Source organism: Nomascus leucogenys, chromosome 16 (assembly GCF_006542625.1).
Source record: "Nomascus leucogenys isolate Asia chromosome 16, Asia_NLE_v1, whole genome shotgun sequence".
Classification (NCBI taxonomy): Eukaryota; Metazoa; Chordata; class Mammalia; order Primates; family Hylobatidae; genus Nomascus; species Nomascus leucogenys.
Genome location: NC_044396.1, coordinates 833,485 through 855,388, shown reverse-complemented (window position 1 = coordinate 855,388; position 21,904 = coordinate 833,485). Strand labels below are relative to the sequence as shown.

General features: G+C 39.8%; 1 protein-coding gene across 1 annotated transcript in view; it reads right to left on the bottom strand.

Annotated features, from left to right (window-relative positions):
- EYA1 (EYA transcriptional coactivator and phosphatase 1) overlaps positions 1-21,904 on the bottom strand; it is a 335,724-nt gene that overhangs the window by 72,354 nt on the left and 241,466 nt on the right. Inside the window, exon 10 of the mRNA XM_030795255.1 lies at positions 1,278-1,417. Within this exon, the coding sequence (XP_030651115.1) occupies positions 1,278-1,417 (140 nt within the window). The remainder of the gene's footprint in view (positions 1-1,277; positions 1,418-21,904) is intronic.

The following is a 21,904-nucleotide window of genomic DNA, read 5'->3' as shown; positions in this document are numbered from 1 at the left end:
GTCTTTGGGATACCACAGAAAGCCTACCAAGCCTGTTTTACTTCTTCCCATTCCCACTCGCACCAGTACATATTCATATACATAGATTCTGCTGGAAAATTTTCATGTTTTCAGCCAAAATAATCATGTTTTCCAACCATCAGATTTCCCTCTGGCAAAAGGCAGAAACTTAGTCGCAGTGGATTGAAGGCTATGAAATCTACCACCCGTTAAGTTCTTACTTAATCCTTCCTGCTTTTGAACTCCCCCAAAATATGTCTCATTAGATGGTTACTATTTCAGTTTAGAACATTCCAGGTTTTCCTTTCTCAATATATACAAGTCTGTCTTTCATTTCAAAGTAGATTTTATGGCTGGGCATGGTGGCTCGTGCCTGTAATCCAGCACTTTGGGAGGCCGAGGCGGGTGGACCACAAGGTCAGGAGATTGAGACCATCCTGGCCAACATGGTGAAATGCCGTCTCTACTAAAAATACAAAAATTAGCCGGGCTTGGTACCTGTAGTCCCAGCTACTCGGGAGGCTGGGGCAGAAGAATCGCTTGAACCCGGAGGCAGAGGTTGCAGTGAGCCGAGATCACGCCATTGCACTCTACCCTGGGTGACAAAGCGAGACTCTGTCTTCAAAAAAAAAAAAAAAAAGTGGATTTTATTTATTTCTTTTTGTATTTTTAATTTTTGTGGATACTTACTAGGTGTATATAATTATGGGGTTGATGAGATATTTTGATATACACATGCAATGCGAAATAAGCACATCATGGAGAATGGGGTCTCTATCCCTTCAAGCATTTGTCCTTTGTGTTAAAAACAACCAGGTACGCTCTTTTAGTTATTTGAAAATGTACAATTCAGTTATTATTAACTATAGTCACCTGTTGTGCTATCAAATAGTGGGTCTCACTCATTCTTTTTTGTGCCTTTTAACAAGTGGATTTTATAAGTATTTTTAGTATGATGACACTTAATTAAAATGGCAATGATACAGAGCAACATAACAGAATTTTGTTCAAGTAGAATTGCATAATTTACTATATTTCTTTAGAGAGAAACAGATCCTTTGCCATATAGTTCATAGGGAAGAAAAAACAAATTATTGCTTAACCTGTAGTTAATAAAGGAGAGAAAATATTACTTTATCTATTGTTAATATGAAAAAGAAAGCAGTAACAAAAGCATCTGATACCCTAACCACTGCTGTTTCCATAACAGGTATGTAAAACCACCAGTTAGCTATGAAGACGCCTTTCTATTCACTTGATTGTTGGCTATGACATACCTCAAGATCAGAATCTGGGGGAGGTGAAGGGTTATTGTTTCTTCGGCCCCGTCCACGTGATTTCCCATCTGAACCTCGACGCAATCGATCAGAATCTGAATCTTTAATGGGTGTTGATGGGCTGTGGATTGTGCTGTACTCTGCAGGAATATAGGAAGGACTTTCATCTTTTATTTCCATCACCATGGTGCCAAGATTAACCTTGTTTGAATTCATAAGGGGAGTTTCAATAGTAAAGCATATTTCATTCTGCTGAAATCCTACATCGTCTTTTACTTGCACTGGTAAATAATTTATAAGATATCTGATTACAAGATTTGTTTTGAAAGAGTGATCAGGAGCAATTAAAATTTAATTGAAGGTGAGAGGCAACAGGTTGTTCAAGGTTGCCTGCATCTTCCATGTGGTTCTCTGTGATTAGAGAACGCTCCCCATGCCTTTCCCCGCTTCTCTCATTCATTCCAGTCACAGCACCTGGCCATACCGAGCGGTTCACACATTTGCCTCGGCTGCGGCTCACTCAGCTACAAAAAGGTTCTGGTGTGTGCAAAGAGGTGAAAAGAAAAAACCAGCTCTGGGGCAGGGAAAACGGAGTCATCAGGTAGATTTTTCTTTGAAAATTTTACATTCCCCATTTTCTCCCCCATTTTATGTGAGAACAAGCGAGTGACAAGATAAAGAGGGCAGATACATGGACAATACCCGCACTCCACACACCGTCCATCAGCCGCTCTTCCTCGGTCCTAGCCTCTTTGAACCAAACTTCCAAAACCAGGCAGCACATTAAAATTACTCATCTGGGTAACTCAGAGAAGCCATTGAAATAATTACATAGAAACCACAAAATAAAGAACAACCCCCAAAAGCCTCAAAGAAAGAGTCAGGCAGTGATTGTGGAGCTAGGGAAGATGCTTATCTTGTGTTCAGACTGAAGAAAAAGCCATTTACACGCAACAATTTCGTACTTTTTAGTCTATCCAATACATACATCAGAATATCTCCTCTTCTCCCAAATTCCAGATGTCCAAAAAGCTGGCTCACCCCACAAACTCGTTTCCAGATTTCTGTACCAGATTTAGTTTGGAATCTCTTCATCTGAGATGAGGAATGATTATTCTCCCTATGATGTTGTTAAGGTTGGTCTATTTCACCAAACAGAAAACCACTGTTTCAAGAGAACAATTGAAGGCCTGGTAGCCTTTATTAACACACTATCAGCCTCAACTCTACCAATAAGGCCATCCACGTGTCAAACTGCATGGTCTCAGAATTACCTCCACGCTTAAGTGCTTCTCCAAGGCCTTGAGTTAGAGTAGATAGCAAAGGCTTTGACAGAATAAATTTCTATTTCTAAATCACAGGAGACAGCTCTATACCTCTTATTTAATCTTAAAACCTAAATAGATTCCTATTACTAATAGAAAACATGCAAAAGCCTTCTCCTATAACAAACAAGATGGCAAACTTCCTTAGCTAAACTGGTCATGTGATTCTCACACCCAGAAACCACCATCATGACCTGTAAGCTTATTAATCACAATCAGAAAGTCCAAATCAACTCCACCCCATGGGGTAGTTTATTATTTGGGATGCATTTTTAGGCTGACTCATCTCACAGAACCATTATAACATAATGCTGGCTAGTCAGTTAATCATTCTCTAAATCTACATTAATAGTCTTTTATTACAGAGGCAGATAACTAGGGCATCCTCTCCTTAAGATGTTCCAAACTGAGCATCTCTCTTCCATGTTTTAAAGAGAATCAGCAGCTCCAAATGAGTAGAATTTTAAGTAGTCAAGTGGATTCAAAGCTGTTCTTTGAGGAAAAAGTCTTGGCCTTCCTTTTTAAAAAATTTTCTGCAATGTACGTCTCCATGCAGAACCAGATATTCACCAGCTGAGACAAAACACACATCAATCTCTTTAACACGTTTTGATACCAAGCATTCATTTTACAACCAGTACAGTCACCATCTAATTCAACCTGCACTTCAAGTACTTTACTACAAAGTCTCTCTTGAATTGGGAGCTCTCCGGCTTTTGGAAGTTCGTATTTGAAGAGAAGCTAAAAGACATCGAGTAATGTAAGTTAGCATGTTACACCTTTCTCCTTGACTTACCGACAGTATAATTTTGTCGTAAAAGTCGTTTATCTTTTCTATATTTTGTTAGCCTAGATTTCCTCCTATTGATGGCTCATTCCTTTATTTCTTCATGTTTATCCCTGCTTTAAAAACTCAATCTTTTAAAATATATTCTGTCTTTATTATTATTACCTTTTTCGGAAACAGACTAGCTATAATGAAGTGAGTTACTTTTGTAAGCCTCTTCCAAAAGAAAATAAATTCATTCTGCAAAGTAGAAAGTGAAAGTTTTAAATCATGTTATCTAAAGTTTTTCCAGGTGAAGGGAAAAAAAAGCCCTAAAAGATAGACAACCTGACACCTTTAAATATTAAAATACACCCACACCCCTACCTTGCAGGCCTCCACTTCTGGAAGGAAGATGAAAATAAAAGTGATGCAAGCTAGTTATTTTTCAAAATCCCTTCCTTTTCTATGAGGTGGAATTAAATGCTTCTATTCTCTTAACCAGCTTTCCAGACTCTAACTTCTCCTTCCTCCTCCTAGTGCAAAACAACTCAAATATTCAAATCATTTAATCTTCTAATCCACTGACAGCTCATGTTTCACTAAAACCTTCTCCAAATTGTTCAAGTTTACCCCCACTGAGATACTGGACGTGAAAATACTTTGGAGGGCATTGATTGATTTTAACAAACGTGGAGTGGATGTCACGTTCACACCATGCAGGCGCTGTACCAGGAACATGAAATATAATGATGCAGCAAACAGACATGGTTCCTGCCTTCTCGGAGCTTAAAATTCAGAGGGAGGCATTGACTTGTGGACAAAAATGAGAAATTACAAAGTAATGTGGAAAAGGTCACAACACAGGAAAAGCAGAATGCTAGGAGAACACAGAGGAAGTCCACATAACTCACATTTGCAGGCTTACAGAAGCTTCCTGAAGACAGAGGACACATGCACCAGTGAAGAGGGAATACGACTGTGTTCCAGACAGGGGCGTAAGTATGTGTGAAGGTAAAGTGGGAGAGAGAGAGAGAGAGAGAGTGAGCGAAAGAGAGAGAGAGAGCCAGAGCGTGAGAGCGAGTGAACGAGAGCAAGCGCGTGCGAGAGTGCATGCCACGTTTAAGAAATGAAAATAAAAATCCAATCTGACCTGAGTCTACAGAAGAAGAACACAGAGATGAGGCTGGAATGGCAGGTAAATAATTCAACAAGGGAGTGGGGGCTCACACTCCACGTGGCAGGGTGCTGGAGAGGAGACTGAGAATGGGAGACCGGCCAGGAGGATAATTCAGAGATCCAGGTGAGGGATGGTGATGCAGGTGCTGGGCATAAGGAGATCTGAAGTGTCATTAGGAGGTAAAATCAACTAAGCGGATAAGGAAGAAAGATGCAGTAGAAAATCATGCCCGTGTCAGTGGTTTCACAACTGGGTGAAGATTGTAATACAAGGTATGGGACTTGGGAGGAAGAAGGCATCACAGGGAAGAGTATAGGTGAGAATTCAGTTCCGCTTTGGACATACTGAATTTGAAGGGGCTGTAGGCATCCAAGCAGAGATGTCCAGTAGGCTGCTAGACTACTCTGAAGCTCCAGAAAGAAATATGGGCTGGGTTTAGGATTGGAAACTGACACCATATGTAATTAAGGAAATGAGTGTTGTTAAAGAAATGCAGTGTGTGTACAACGGATGGGCAGAGAAAGACGGGTGAGGTTTGAAGAGGAAAACCAAAGTCAATGTATGGCAGATGAAAAAGTATGTCAGGAAGGAGAGAGTGATCAATAACTTCAGATCACCCAAGAAACAGGTAAAATAAAGACTGAATCTGAGTACTTCAGATTTAGAGTCAAGAGGCATTTGGTCTACATGGCAATAATACAGATTCAAGGAGGCAGAAGAGTGAAAAAACAGGGGGTAAAACTCCTAAACTGTTACTGATGACCCTCTAATGGCCAAATCCAATCATTATTTTTTTAGTCTTCAATGTTATTTGACCCCTCTGCAGCTGTGCTGACCACTTGCTTCTTTAAATCATGTCCAATTCAGAATGTCTTGACTTCCCTTTCTTCTGCTTTACACTATCCCTCATCAATCTCTTTGGAGAGCTTCTGCTCTGACCAAAGTGTGAACGTTGCCATTCTCTACATCCCTGTTATTCAAAGTGCTGATCTGGGACAAGATACAGATTTTGCATCAGGATATGAATCAACACAATGTTTCCTTCATCTAAAAGTCTTGCTAATATTAAAAATAGAGTCAGCTGAAGAAAACCCTATGTAACATGTTTGATTACTTAGTAACATGGTCGATTACATTCTGAAGCAAATCCTTTGTTATCTTGCACTAATAATATATAGTTAGTGGACAGGCAGCCAGTTGATGGACTATATTTTGAGCAGCAGTGCACTGGAGTTTCTTCCATGGCCCTCTTATCCCACTGTAGGCTCTTAGTGCTTGGTAATATCTGTAGGAGGAATTGAATTGATGCCCTCCGAGCTGATAAATTCTAAAGCTTTACCTTTTGATCTCCCGACCTGAGTATCCCACTATTTCTAGACCTCTCTGCCCAAGTATTCCATGGACACCATAATTAAACTTGTACCAAAAGGAATCCTCCCTATTAACAAGTTGAATTAATGTTACCAGTAACTATCCACTTTTCCAATCCAGAAACTCCTTAGTGTCTCCATCAAATCAAGACTAACTTCTGTGGTTTTTACTCCTAAATGCTTTTGCTCTAAGTTCAGGCTCTCATTATATCTTGCCTTAATTCTTGCAACAGGCTATTTCCAGGATTGATAGGCTCTGTCTTCCACCTGTTTTCTGCACTGCCATCACAGAGAGTGGTAAGACCCTTCTGCTCCAGCCTTACAGTGTGGAACAGGAAAGATAGTCTAGATTTTAGGGCACTGAGCTATGCACTCAACTGCCACATTTTGACTCTTGACTGTACTACTTACTAGTAGTATTGCTTGCTTGTTATTTAGCCTTTACATGACTCAGTTTTTTCATTTGTAAAATGGGAGTAAGTGGGGTAAAATAAAACTAATATACATGTAAAGGTACTGGGAGCTGGACATGTCTCTAGCACTCTACGACGTTAGCTAACTGAAAAAAGTCTCACTGAGTCATTCTTCAACAACCTTATTTCTAACTACTCTCTCTTCATAGTCTACTTCAGATAGACAAACTTAATTATCTCATTTCTCTGAAAGTGCCATGCTATTTCATGGCTTCACACATGCTTTTTTTTTTTTTTAGTTTTTAGAGACAGGACCTTGCTCTGTCACTGAGGATGAAGTGTAGTGGTACAACCATAGCTCACTGCAGCCTCGAATTCCTTGGTTCAAGGGACCTGCAATATATATCTCTGAAGCAGCTAGGACTACACGCACACGCCGTGACACCAGGCTAATTTTTAAAAAAAATCTTTTGTAGAGATGGGGGTCTTGCTATGTTGCCCAAGCTGGTCTTAAACTCCTGGCCTCAAAGAGTCCTCCTGCCTCAGCCTCCCAAAGCACTAGGATTACAGGCATGAGCCAATGCACCTGGCCCTTGTCTCCTTTTCTCAACTCCTTACCCTCTCCCGTCTGTCTGAGAAATTCCTATTAGCCTCTGAAGATCAAACTCAAGAATCTTTGTGAATTCTCTAACTTCTGGTCCCTTCTTTGTAATTATGTACTCTTATCTCTATTATAGGATTATAAATTTTTTGCCGTTATTTACATTTGTGGTGGATAATAAAAAATTTGATGAAATTAGTTTGAGCAAATGTCCATCATTCCTCCTCTGGGAAAATAGAACACAGTGGTATTCGTGTTTGCATACTGACAGCACAGTAAGTGTCTAGAGTGTAAGGCAAACATTAAAAAATTAATGATGGGAAGAATGTTTCTTCAGTCTAGTATTTACTCTATGAAAGCTATAAAGGTTATCTAATTATTTCTACAAGACAGCAAAAATATTTATAAATGAGAAATAGCTGTAATTAAAAGCTCATTTGAAAGTTAATGTTTACATATTAAGTCATAAAATATTAAAATCCACATAAGACAATTAAATTTTTACATTTGTAAATACTACAGATTTCCATAAATTCTTCAATATTAAAAAGAAAAACAAAGAAGTGGAACTCAAAAGAGTCCATTTAGTTCCCCTGAGCTAGTAACTCCTCCTTGAGCCTTGGGGAAGTTGCTTCCATTTTTTCTCAGTTCCCACTCTCTTTGTTTATCAAATTGATGACAGCCTAGATTACTTAGCTTTAAAATTCTATTACCTGTGGATGTACAACACTTACCAGAGCCTCATAATGATTAGTTCTTTGTCTCTCTCTCTCTCTCTCTTAAGTAGATTAGTTACCTTCATATTAATCTATATAAAAGACCTCAGGCAACTCCAACCCTCAAAACCCATCAGGGTTTATTGCCTACTATATCTAGCCCAAATTACTTATGTGGTTTATTTCTCATGCCTTCCTTAACACGCTGTTTTCTTATACATATTGCCAAATAGTTTTCAAAGGACTGTATCAATTTAAATTGTGTCTGTTTTACCATAACCATATATACATTGGCTGTCATCATTTTAAAGTCATTGCTATTTATCATACACCGAATAACAGTGCATCATTTTTAATTTGCATATATTAAAGATGCTTATATATTTGCTTAAAAATTATATCCCTCTGTGAACAGTCCAAATCCTTTGCTGGTTTTTAAATATTCCTTTATTGATTTATACAAAATAGTTTTAACCCTTTTTTCATATCTACTGATACTTTTCCCAGCCTGATATTTCCTTAAATTATGCTTTCCTTCACAGGAGTATTTTATTTTTATGGAGTCTTGCTGCACGACGTGAAGGCCTGGTTGGCTCCTTGAAGATTTAGGGATAAGTGCTCACATTTATTCTAAGGGTAGTAGAGGATTTCTGATCTAGCTTTACACCCCTGGGACTATATATGCCAGTAGTGGTTGCAAAGGAAGTAGAATTCACAACTCCTGCAGGCTCCTTTCTCTGTGCTTTGGGAGGGTGGAGGCCCTCCTCACTCATATTGAAGTCTAAGTGAGGTGAAAGACTACTCTCCCTAAACAGAAGTAAGTAATTGAACTCCTAGCCCGGAGGAAGCTCTCACCACATGTACAATGACATTGGACTGAGGCCAGGGTAGCTACGATCTCTGGCAAGACCCTGAATCTCTGGCAAGACCCTGAAGTGCAGAGCTTTTCATGAAATCCTTAGAAAGATTATCTGAATTTAGTGAACATGAGACAGGCTAATCAATAATTATATTCTATTTGCCATTATAGGAGACTCAGATAAAAAGAACAGAGCATATCCCTTCCCTAAATGTAGATTCCGCCGTGTTCAAGACTCAAGCCTTAAAGCCACATTGTACACGTGAGCACAAAGTATATGTCAGACAACAACTGACACTAAGGCACACCTGAACTTTGAGACCCTCAAAACCAACATAAGTATATGCAAAAGTCATCTTAACAGATGGTATACCAAGGCCAGATCAGGAAGACAGAATGTAGAGAGGTTGAATTCCAAGTCAAGAAGGCAAGGATATTATGGTTCCTCCGTGGCATTCCCCATAAGGAAGCAGATGTATCAAATTTGATGACATTGGCCAAAAGAATCATATACATCCATTGGGCATATTTTTGGTTATGATTTTAAAATTATTAGTTTTCCTATGGGGGAAAGCACTGGTGAAGCTGAGTTGAATTACTTCAAGGCAACTGAGTGGGATTGACCCTTACTCCAGGGATGGACGAGGTAAAAAAACAAATATAATCAAAATTACCCAGAACTTCTCTACACCAGCTGCACTGTGAAAGTCAAAGGCACTGAAACTAACCCATGGGACGGTGTGGGTACAGGTCACAGGTATATGATGGGGCATGGAGACTAACTTACCAACGCTATAAACATTTAATTCTCCTTTTCTTTGTGTGTGTGTGTGGAGGGGAGAGTTCCTATACTCTAGAGCAAGGCTCGGTAAATTTTTCCTATCAAGAGTCATACAGTAAATATTTTAGGCTTTCTGGGCCACACGGTCTTGCACTCTGCCGTCACAGCAGCACACAGAAATGCTTGACAGGCTATGAATTCTGCTTGGGTTGATACACGCACCAGAAACACACATCTTGTGAGTGAGTTTTTGATTTCATCTCTAACATAATGGCCAGGTGCAGGCACCAAGTCTGCTGTCCCATGTCTGGGTCCCTGGACGTACTTGTTTACCAGGCTCTTTGTAGTCAGCTGAATCTAGGGGACACAAACTCAACTTACTTGAGCAGGCAAGCATACCAGTGACACCAGAAAATGGGCTAAGCTGAGTTTCTAAGAAAAGAAAAATTCGAAGACCCTACCATTGTCAAGCCATGCTGTTTACTATGTAAGAAAACCAGGAAATTCAGGTGAAAAGGTGAATGAAAAAAGGATATGTAGGCCTTTTACAATGAACACTTAGATTTTTTCTGACTTAAAGTGACCTCCCATAGCAGAATCTGACAGATGTTTCTAACAAACCCACCTCTAATCCTCTAGACAACATTGCATTAAATGCATTCTCCTCTCCTGTAAGGCAGTTAGAGGGAAGGGCTGGCCAAGGTTCAACCTCTACAGTCAGATATCCTCAGAGTGAAAACCAAAATTCCTTTTATTCTTAAAATGTCTAAAGCAATTCCAGTGGTAGCCTAAACTTCATGCTTGAATTCTCATGTGACTGAGTACGATGCCACTGAAACCAAATGCTCACGACACGGAATGTATACATGTGCACACATTCATTCAGCTAACTTGCTTTTTTTCTGATAAAAGGAGGACAATGTTGGAAAACTTTTTGTTTTCCTTTTTTTTTTTTTTTTTTTGGAAACAGGGTCTCACTCTGTCACCTAGGCTGCAATACTGTGGCATAATCACAGTTCACTATAGCCTCAACCTCCTGGGCTTAGGTGATCCTCCCACCTTAGCCTCTCGTGTAGCTGAGTCTACAAGTGAGCACCGCCATGCCCAGCTAATTTTTTAGTTTTTTGTAATTTTTATAGAGATGGGGTTCCGCCACGTTGCCCAGCTGGTCTCGAACTCCCGGGATCAAGCGATCTGCCTGCCTGGGCCACCAGAAGTGCTGGGATTATAGGCATGAGCCACCATGCCCAGTGAAAAACTCCATTAAAACGGTATCTATATAATAGTTTTTTAAAAACACTCTTTGAAACAACTCAATTTAAAGCAGCTACAAAACAGGTCATCTCACCTTTGCACTGGATCTAATCTACCCATACTACTCTTTACCTTTGCAGTTTGGGGAATGAATGGGGAGGTTTTCTTATGTTATTTTGTTTTGTCTGAGAATGCTTTTTTCTTGAATGGTCATTAATGCCACCTCATACTCACAATGGGCTGCAACCTCCAACACCACTGAGGTTCCCTCTGTCCTACCATTGGGCACCTTTCTCTTCCTACAGCAGGGATTTGTGATCGTCATTTAGGAGATATCACTAGTGAACATTTTGCTCCTAAAAGTTTCTGAATATCTCTGATGCATATTTCTGTTCATTTTCTTACAAGAACCCTTAAACCTCCATCTCTGCTAATCTGTGAAGATGGTGACTGCTGCTTGGACTCAGTCTTAAACATCTGAAAGAGGAAAATAAGAAAAGTTTGTCTCTCTGCAGGGAGTTTTATCTCTGGCCACTGCCATGAGTCTGCTGACTGTGATTCTTGCATCACTGGGGTTTGATCAGATTTAACAAGTACCTGTGGCTAGGGCCAGGCTCCTGGAGGTGCAGCCTGTGCACTCCCACAGGGCTTTGCGTTTAGCTGGGCCTGCCACTTGGTTCAGTAGTCTGCTGTGCTGTCTTAAAATTCTTTATTTTTGAACACGGGGCCCACCAGTTTTGCAGCTGGTCCTGCCTGCGGCTATCACAAATTCCTAGGCCAGGACAATAAGCGCTACCTTTGGATTCTGTGGTATGACAGAGCACCTATGTGCCAGGCAACACGCTCAGCACCAGGGATGTGACTGAGCAGGATGATGGTCCGTGACCTTGTAGAATATTGGCACTGCCTATATTTATTACGCACCAGGGGTATCATGACCAACACCACGAGACAGCTTGCTACTCTCTCATTACCAAGGAACCTGGCTTCCCATTCACTGAGAAAACAGAAGGAACCACTCTCTCTACTCTCCTTGCCAGGCTCTCCCCATCTGTAAGTACTCTGTATGCAGTCTGCCTCCCCTCAGGTTATGATGGGCGGACCTGCTGCACTCCTAAGGCCACCCCCTCCTTTTGGCATGAGACTCCAGTGCCCTGTCACTGATTCCAGTCCACGTTCCCTTTACTGTAGATGACCTGCATGTGCACACAAGCTAGACAGATTTCTTGCCTAAAAAGCATCTTCCACTTCCTCTAGGTTCTGCCCTCTTTCTCTATTGCCTTATAGTGTACAGCAAAAGTCACTGAAAGAATTGAGACTCCCTGCTGCTTTAACTTCCTCTCACCCCATTTTCTCTTGAACCCACTTCCATCGTGCGATTTTCTCTAATGTTCCTCTTTGTCAAGATCACCAACAACATCCATTCTGTCAAATCAAATAGTCAAGTCTCAATTTCCATATTTCTCCGCCTTTTGCCAGCGCCACACGCAGTCGAGCATGGCTTCCTTCTGCAACGCTTGTGTTCCTTGGCCTCTGAAAGGCCCTGTTCTCAGTTCCTCTCCTGACTCCCTGGGTGCTCTTTCCCAATCTCCTTCTCTGGCTCTTCCTCTTTTCCCAGCTGGCTAACGTGGGAAGGCCCTGGGCTCAATGCTTGGCTCCTCTTCCGTGTTTGCTCCTGCCGTCCTGGTTCACTCATCCACACCCACAGCTTTCAGTGGCTTCCAGAAGTTGAAGACTCACAAGTTTAGGCCCTAACCTGTCTTGTAAACATTGGACTTACTTATCCAACAACGGAATCGCCACCTCCTGTTAGATTTCTAACAGGCAGCTCCAACTTCACATGCGCTAAGCAGAGGCTCTGGTCTCTTCAACACCACCTTGTTTTTTTGCCTTGTTGCAACTTATTCTCTGTCCATGACTAGAGAGATTATTTTCAAGTATAATGAAATCATGCCGTGCTTCTGCTTAAACACTGCTCATGTCATTCAAAATAAAATCCCAAATCCTTCTCATGCCCACAAGGGCTTCTACTCCAGCTTCTCTTCCTCCCTGCCTTTACCCTCCCACTTTCCTTTCCCAGAGGCTCCAATGCCTTATGGGCCTTCTTTGCTCTTGCTGAATCCACAAAGCACAGCCCCACAGCCAGGCCTTGGCAACCACTGTTTCCTCTCCCCAGAATTCTTTCCCCAGATATCAAGGTGGCTCTCCCCTCCCTTCCTGAAGGCCTCTGCTCAAGTGTCACCTGATGGACAACTCTTCCGAAACAGTTTACCTGCCCTAACGCTATTCTCCTTACCCAGCTGTTCATCCTTCCAGGCACTCTGCTGGATGCATTTTATATGTACTTATCATCTGTGCCTCCAATAGAATGTAAGGTCCCTGATGGCAGAGGCTTGATTTTTGTTCACTGCAGAATCCTGTCTGTCTAGAACAGTGCCTGGAACGTATCAGAGGCTCATTAAACTTTTTTTTTTTTTCCCCCACAACCTGGCATGTGGAGCATCTCTGGTTCACACAGCAAAATGCACGTGATCATTGATAATCCCCAAGGGTCTGTTTAGCCACTCTCTTGAGGGATGTGTCACAGGGAAATACCTATCAATGTGCTTCATGTTCATTAGGGGACAGTATTTCTCTGACAGGAGAACTCAGACACACTTGGTTCACTATCCCGTCCTCTTGGCTGAGCTGATTGAAACAGTGCAAAGCCAGGAAGAGATATCACAGCAGAAGAAACTTGAGGCTGGGGTCAGGGTTGAGAGATGGAAGAGCGGAGAGAACAGGGCTTCTTCTAGGTTTGGGATTATTTCTACCCAGATCTGTTTAGGGATGTATTACTGTCCCCAGTTAACAGATAAAAAGATTGAAGTTAATCAAAATGAAGGGCTACCAGCTAGGCTGTACCAATGTCAGGATCTGAACCCAGGCCTGTCTTCTCTAAAGCCTCCAACTCCACCTGCCTGCTCCCACCTCAGACGCCCTCCAGACTTGACTGGCCTCAGAAGCAGCATCGTTTCTCCAAGCCATAAGTCTCACTTGTCAATGAGGAGGCCAGAGACAGGCTGTGCAGCCTCTGATGGGTACCTGCCTGGGAACCCTTGGCTGCCACCTTCTTCTGGAGGTTTGGGCCTAAAGGAGAGGGGCTGCCCACAACCAAAGCTTGGCTGCGTGGGTGATGGAACCCTCACTGACTCCAGTAAGGGGACCTTCTTTCCTCTCACTGTTTGGGAAAATAACCCACCTGCAGAGAAGCTGAATCTTGCACATTTTGGTACATCTGCATATCCTCCCTAACTTACGTAACACGGAAAATTGATTCGTTCAAATTTCACCACAGTGGACAGCATAACCTACAAATTAACACATTAGGGTTGCATACGTTCCAGAGCAGCCTTGATAGCTTGTAATTTATTGAGTTATCTGGACTTTTGCTGGACTTCAGTTTCCTCAACAGTAAAATGGGAACAGCACCATTGTCAAGATTGTATCAAATAACGCATGCTAAAGCGTTTTATACAAGTCTATTTGTGTTGTTGCTCTAAGTCAATTGTTTAAAATTACCCCTCTGGGCTGTTACCTTATTTGTAAAGATGACCCTAAAGTGATGTTCCAGTTCAAAAATGCTTTCATCCTTTAAAAAAATTAAATACAACTTCACCGAGTTCTGATGGAAAGGATATCCTGTCACTGAGCCCATTTAAAGTGGTCGATTTCTCTAGCCTCAAATAAATACCTCTTCCCTATCCTCTGTCCCTCACACTTTCACACCCTCCAATGCTGAGAATTTCACCTCCTTTGTTAATTTCTTCTTCAAACACTTATGTAAGGAATGTGTTCTTGCACTCTTCCTGAGGACTTTGTTTCTTCTAGCATGTTTGGCTGTACACATAGCTGTCTTTAGTGGCAAAACGCTCCTGAGGACGGTGAATGACCCTCTTGTCTTCTGTATCTCCACAGAACCCAATGGTACTTTGAAAGTAAGAGATGCTCAATGGCTGGGTAATGAAACGTTGACGAACATCATTAAAATCTCATTTCCATGTGTCAGTAGGAGAAACTGCGTTTTCTACTTTTCCTTCAATTAGGGAACCATGGGATGCAATTTAATAGCACAATTAAGAAATATATCTCAAGAGAAGTGTGCTTTCTTAGTGACCTTTATCAATATAAAAGCTGAATCAAGGGAAGTAATTAGATGAACAAGTGTAGGGAAACATATACTTTAGGAAAAACACTAAATGAGAAACTAGAAAGGAGAGACTCCATGCAAACCCTGTAATTCTTAGAATGTTTGAAGGGAGAACATTTAAGAAGTGGTAGGCATGGGAAATAAAATAAATTGCAGAAGCTGAAAACAATATTCATGATAGAGAAAGTGTATTCCTTACATTGGGAGAGATTTTACCACGGGCAGCATGCTTTTTAAAAAATACATGAAATAGCTGAACTGAAACGAATAACAGGCCTGCCTATTCATTAGACAAGTAGGTTTGGAACTTTGAGCAAAGAGAAGAAATGATAAAGAGGCATGTGCTCTTGGGAGACTACAGTTATAGGAAAATATGAAGTGCATATTAACTCAAAAAGCTTTTTTTGTGCATATCAGGTTTTTGTGCAAATATTAACCAAAAAGTTTCCAAAACAGTTGTTGTAACAAAGTAAGTGTTTCCTGAGCATGTCTGTTCCCTGGTTCTTATTCTTGTTGAATACAACCTTTTAATTCTTAATTTTAGTTTCTGAATAATTGATATCCTACTTTTCTAAAAGAAGGGTTTAAGGTAACCCACCAAATATATACATAATAACTATACAGTCATCTTTTTAAAAAATGAATGAGTACATTAGAAGAAAAATGTGGATCAGAGGGGGAAAATGGTGCCAGTGAGGAAATGGACCACACAGGTCTTCTTGCAGTCCATGCAGGGCAAAGGCAGGAACAGTTCTATGGCTCACGGTGTGCATAAGATGTGACAAACAACTTCTTCACAATAATGGAGGTGTTCCCCGTTCACCCAGGTACAAACCTGCACATCCTGCACATGTAACCCGGAACTTAAAGTAAAAAATGTAGGTGTTCCCATTATAGAGATGGGATGGAAACGCCTCACAGAACTGCTCACTGAAGAATACTATGGAATGCCAGGAGCACACCCTCATGGTAAATAAAACAGCAAGTGTCACAAGATTCTTTCTTCTAAGGCTGATTACTGCTGACTCTGTAACTCTGGAGTTCACTATTGCAGAGTGCAGAACCCTGGAATCAGGCATCTTGTTTAAGGGTAAAACTGAAAATATCTGGAGGCATGGAGCCCTGACATATTGTTATGCCAGCTGACAAGAACAAGTTTCTCCTTTGAGTTTCAAGCGGCAGTGAGGTAAGAGGGTATGCGAAGGTGTTATTGCTTGGTTGAGTTGGGGGAGACTCATAGGCTTTACTAAGTTAGCTGTGCTGAGAATAGAAATAGACATTTTCCTATGAAAATTACAGGCCCGATCAGGGAAGATTCCCATGTAGAAGGCCACAGTCCTGAGGGAAGGCCAATGATATTCCTCAAAAATCACCCAGGATCCACACAGATCTATGACGTTATGGGCCATCAAACCTTCAAAGTTACATGTGATAGTGTGACCATGATAATTTCATACTGGTAGTTTTTTTTTTTTTTTTTTTTTGAGATGGAGACTTACTCTCTCACCCAGGCTGGAGTGCAGTGGCATGATCTCAGTTCACTGCAACCTCTGCCTCCTGGGTTCAAGCAATTCCCCGCCTCAGCTCCCGAGTAGCTGGGATTGCAGGTGCCTGCCACCGCGCCTGGCTAATTTTTCTAGTTTTAGTAGAGACAGGGTTTCATCATCTTGGCCAGGCTGGTCTTGGACTCCTGACCTCGTGATCCACCCTCTTCGGCCTCCCAAAGTGCTGGGATTACAGGCGTGAGACACCCCGCTTGGCCTAAATGGTTTTTTTTTTTAGATTTTGGCAAAAAAGAAAAAAAAAGACCTCAGCAAAACCTTGAATAAATTACATTATATTAGTTTAGATTCTCAGTGACTATTACCTTAGCAGAATAAAAGATTTAATGTAAAGGAATTGTAATAATTTTGTTTTCAGTCATAGAAATCTCCCACAAAAAACTTCTGCAAAATAAACTAAAGGCAAGTAAACTTGTTGACTAGCCTTATAGGGATAACCAGTAGTCTGAGACCAATAAACATTAACTGAATTAATCTTAGAGAATTGCTTTGACTTCTCTACCTGTATTCCATAGCCATTATTCCCTGTTCACGCAGGCACTAATCGAGGTCTCTAGGTAAATTAATTCATTAGTCAAGGTCTAGTAACTCAATTAAGACAGCTTCATCACTCCTAAAATATGACCATTATCCACTTTCCAGTAATCTCTGGATAACCTGGTAGAAACCTCTAATTATTCTTCTTACACATTTCAACCACTGGTTTAAGCTCCCCACAGTCATTCTACATGAAAGAAACTGGTGAGCCACACTTTTGAGGCTTTAGTGTCTGAAACAACCACAATCCACAATGTACAACAGTAATGAACTTCAAGAGGGAAGAATACATCAGCTTCCTGAGGCTAGGGGCCTTGCCTTTCTTGTCACCCCCATATTCCCAGCACCAAGCATAGTGCCTGGCACACAGCAAGCATTGATAAATATCTATTGAATGCCCAAATGGAAGAAATGGACATTTGAGTGCCTAATATGTATCAGTCACTTTGCTAGCCACTTACATCATTTCATTCTCATAGTCATCCCATAAACAAGAGTGGTATTATGCTCATTCCATAGAGAAATAATACACCAAGGAGCTAAGTGGCCTTCCCAAGTGAGCGGCAGAGCCAGAATTCAAACCCAGGTTAGCCCAACTCCAAATCCCTAGCCACCACTCCAGTTTTTCCTAATTGTATTCAAAGAGAGGGTGGTGGTCAAGAGACATTCATAGACAGTCTCAGACGGGGTGTTGGGGGAAGCACAGGTGGAAAGTGGTACCCAACCCCAGCCAGGTATGACTGGGAAACATTGGACATTACACTCAATTCTCAGTGAGTACTGTCATATCAAAAATCAGAAAAGACTTAGAGAAACTCCAATAACTTTAAATCTGGTAACGTGAATCCCGAACTGCTCCTACCTGGGAACTCATTACAGGATAAAATGATATCCATCTCCATCTTTGGGAGACAGTTGTGCTACCCAGGGAAGTATGGGAAAGGCCACACTACACCCTTCTGTCTCCCAAGGCTGACACTCTAGTGTCCCATTCAGAGATGTCACCAATGGCAGGCTGTGCTGCTTAGGAAAAATTTAATCTTTCTGGATTCCTTATTTATATTCAGTAAGGTGAAGGTCTTCTGCAAAAGGATCTATACAGTTCATGCTAACTGAAAATTAAAAGCTTGCCTGTTGCCCAGCTGCTTCATGCTAAGGTTACGCAAGTGGATTTGTAGATATAGGAGAGTAGTCTATTTACAAATAGGCTATGTTCTAAATATGTTTAAATCAATTGTTTGAAATTCAGAAGCTATTTTCTCACAGAAACGATGTCAGACATGATTTCCAAACCAATTCATGCTTACCTAGCCAATCAATAATCCAGGTGAAATACTGCACAAATATAATGCAAAATAGCAGAGAATTATACCCTTAAATATCAGCAGTCACAAAAAAGTGAAAGAGTTAAAACTTATCTTAAATAATAGTAATGAAGAAATGAAATTTAAATCAATGAAGAGGTCCCTGAAGTTGCTGAAGGAGTCAGATAAGTATTTTTAAAAGTGTTAGAAGGTGATGGTATTGGATTCAGATTCCCACCTTCACTTTAAAATGAAGAGCCTCCCTTTTCCTTGATAGAATCGTCACCATTCCTACACCTAGTGTTCATCAACCATGAGCTGCCATTTGAGTTATTTAAGTTTTTTTTTAAAAGATAAGGAAAAAAAGGAGAACAAGATGCAAAGAGGTCGCTGGAAGGAAGGGGAGGGAAATGGTAAAGAGATGTGGCAACTTGTTCCCTAAGCAGGTCCATGACAGGTGACTGTTTAAGTAGGATACAGGGAAGCACAGAGTGAACCGATTCAGGAAGTGGAAAATGAGGGAGAATGGGAGCAATCAGCTGTTGGATTATCCAAGATATCCACAAACTGCTTTTATAATTCAGTGAATACTTATGACATAATAACCCAAAATATACTACATACCTCTTCCCTATAATTTCAGACCTACATTATTTTATCAGCAAGTTGAGCTCAAATATTTAACACATAGTTAACTGAATGCCTCATAATATATGCTTTTGCTGAGTGCTGATTAAAGAAGATGTTTACTACACAGCTACCACCTTTAGGACTCTGTTTACATTTTCATTTTTCTGCTCCTTTGAAACTTCAGACACAGTGGTTTCAAGCAGCAGCATGCTTTCCTGATTAAAAACTCAAGTTTGAAGTCAAGCTTCCAGAGGTTTAATTTCAGTGTTGTCACTGACCTTTCCTTAGTTTTCCCATCTGTAAAATGAGGACAATGACAATACAACTCTATCTGATGGAGCTGGGTGGGAATTATCTAAGTTAATGAGTGAACAGTGCTTAGAACAATACCTGGCACTAGTAAATGTTCAAAAAATATTAGCCACTGTTAAATCTGTACATATAACCCACAACAAAAATACTTACTGAAATTTTCTCTGTATATTGTCTAGTGAAAAAGTAAGGTGCAGAACAGCATGTATAGTACTCTATTATTTGTGAAGGACCAAAAAGCTAAACATACTTGAATGTGGAAAAAAAGAGAGGCGGGGGGACAGTTGTTAAGTATATGTTTATATAAGCAAAGAATATGAAACCAAGGTGCTGAGTATAGAACGTGGAGAGAGGTTTATTCTTCTCTGTAAACACATCTGTGCCTTTATAATTTTGTCCCATGTTCATGTGTTATTATTCGGTAAAAACATTTATCAAACAATACTTACTATCAACATAGAAATAACATTGGTAGCCCCATTAATCCATCAATTCTACCTTTATTTAAAACTTAATCCAGAAGCCACTTACTAAACGATGCAATCACAATTAAATTAGGTGAAGGGATGGCAAACACTTATAACTCTGTCCTCTTTACAACCATCTCCAGTTAAAAAACTGAATCAGTAAATGCCGATGTCCTCCAACTTGAATACGAGAACTTATTACACTGGTTTGTGTTGGTCCCACAGGACACTTAATATGTAACAGTTTTTCAAATAATGAATCAATTAATTACAAAATAAGATAATCAATGTTTGGGAGGGTTAATAAACTAATTTAATTAGCTCAATAATATATGCATTGTTTTGATTAATATAAAAATCATGTTATGTATAAATATAAGAAAGAACTACATATTAAAATCCAGTGTGCTAAAATTGACTCTATAAGGCATCCTGACATATGGCTAAGTAATTGAAAAAATTAGGGAAACCAGTAACGAGGCATAAAAGGGGTAAGTGCTTAGAAGCCTGAATTTTTCTTTTCTTGGAAATACAGTCCAAAATTCACAGGTAACAAAACTCATTTTTATAACGTTTCTCACAGTATAAAACAAAGAGTGAACTTTATTTCCATGAATTTTATAATCTCATTATACCACTATATATCCGCTGGGAAAAAAGAAAGAAAGAAAAAAAGAAAGAAAACAAATGCCATCAAGACAAACAAACCCAACAACCCAAAACAAACATCTGTTTTGTTTTCTCACATCTTAATAACCTAGCTATTTTAGATACAAATATTTGTTTTGCCGACAAATGTTTCCAAAACATTAGTTAAAATTGTTTTGCTGAAATAGTTTATTTTTGAGCCGAACAAATTGCAAACTCTTCCAAAGTCCACAAGGCATCTGTGAAAATGAGCAAGTATGGCCTGCAGATTTTCCAAACCGTTCACTTAGCAAAATGGAGGCATCAAGACGCTTGCTAGTGCAAACCTCAGGACCATTTCCACAATGAACAGACATAAGCATGTTAGCGAGTACAGACGAGACCCAAATATCCTGCATGACAGAGAAGATAGCCGGGAGTTTAGTTTTTTAACCTGTCACACTGAGCTCCTCTGAGGGCTCAGAGTTCTGCAACTTTGAACAAGAACATTCCCCTCTTTTTCGGGCGCTTTGCTCTACTTTCGCGTGCCCTGGCAGGGATCAAAGAAGCAGAGGGAACAAATGGTTTCCCATGCATATTGAATTCCCTCTTATACTGATTTTTCCTCTGTCACTTGAAATTCAATATCGGCAAGATTCCCGTCCAACACCTTAACCAGTAAATTGTCTGCATGCGATCAGTGCACGTGAAGGTAGATTTCAACATCAAGTTGATGTAAGAAATTCAAATGAACAAATCCTTTGAAAAACAAACTTTTCTACGGCATTCATATTAAATCTTATTCCTAATAACTAATTATCTTTTATTTCACATTAATCTAAAATGTTTCGTTCACCATTCACTTTTATCTTTGTCCCTCACTGCTTTATATTTGTATTATTTAAAAAATACAATATTATAGGTAAATAGTGCTTTTGTAAGAATGTAGCCTCGACATTCTTGATTAACTTAATGATACCTAACACTTATTGAGCGTTTAAGAGTGATGTGCCTCATTTTCCTCATCTGTAAAATGGAAAAAATGGTACCTATCTCATGGTATATTGTAAGATTACATGTGGTAATGAATGTAGAGCTCTAAGCACAACAATTGTGTTCGACTGTATTTTATTATGTATTGTGATGATAGCTATCATAATTATTATGAGATATTCTAAGAGATTTGGGATAAAAAATATGTTGTCAGGCCGAATTATTTAAATACAGCACAGTAATTGGATTATAGATGATGGTTTAAATTTTGATTATACACATGAATCATATGATGAAAAATATCATATGATAAAAAATGCTTTAAGTGATCTTTTGAGAAAAGTCAATTACAATTTTCTTCGTAACAATACTCAAAAAATTATTTCTATCACTCTTTTGAAATAATATATTTAGTTAGATTAGTAGTAATATGACTTAAGCTTTTATGATCAGTACAAGATGATAACTTACTCTATACCTCAGTGGCTAGGGGATGATAAAATGCTAGTTTAGATATTAGCACAAAAGGAAACCACCTTCAAATTTATTTTTCCCTACCTCTATTTTGATCATAGAAAAAAAATCATTGGCTTTGTAAAAGATGGTTTTTTAAAAATAAAAATGAGTGAAATCTGTAATTTATTATTTAAAGTAATCATGGATTTCATTGTGACACTGTCTTACAGTCTTTGATTGAACAAGGAAAACTAGTTGATTCTGATCAAAATTTTATTTTATAGA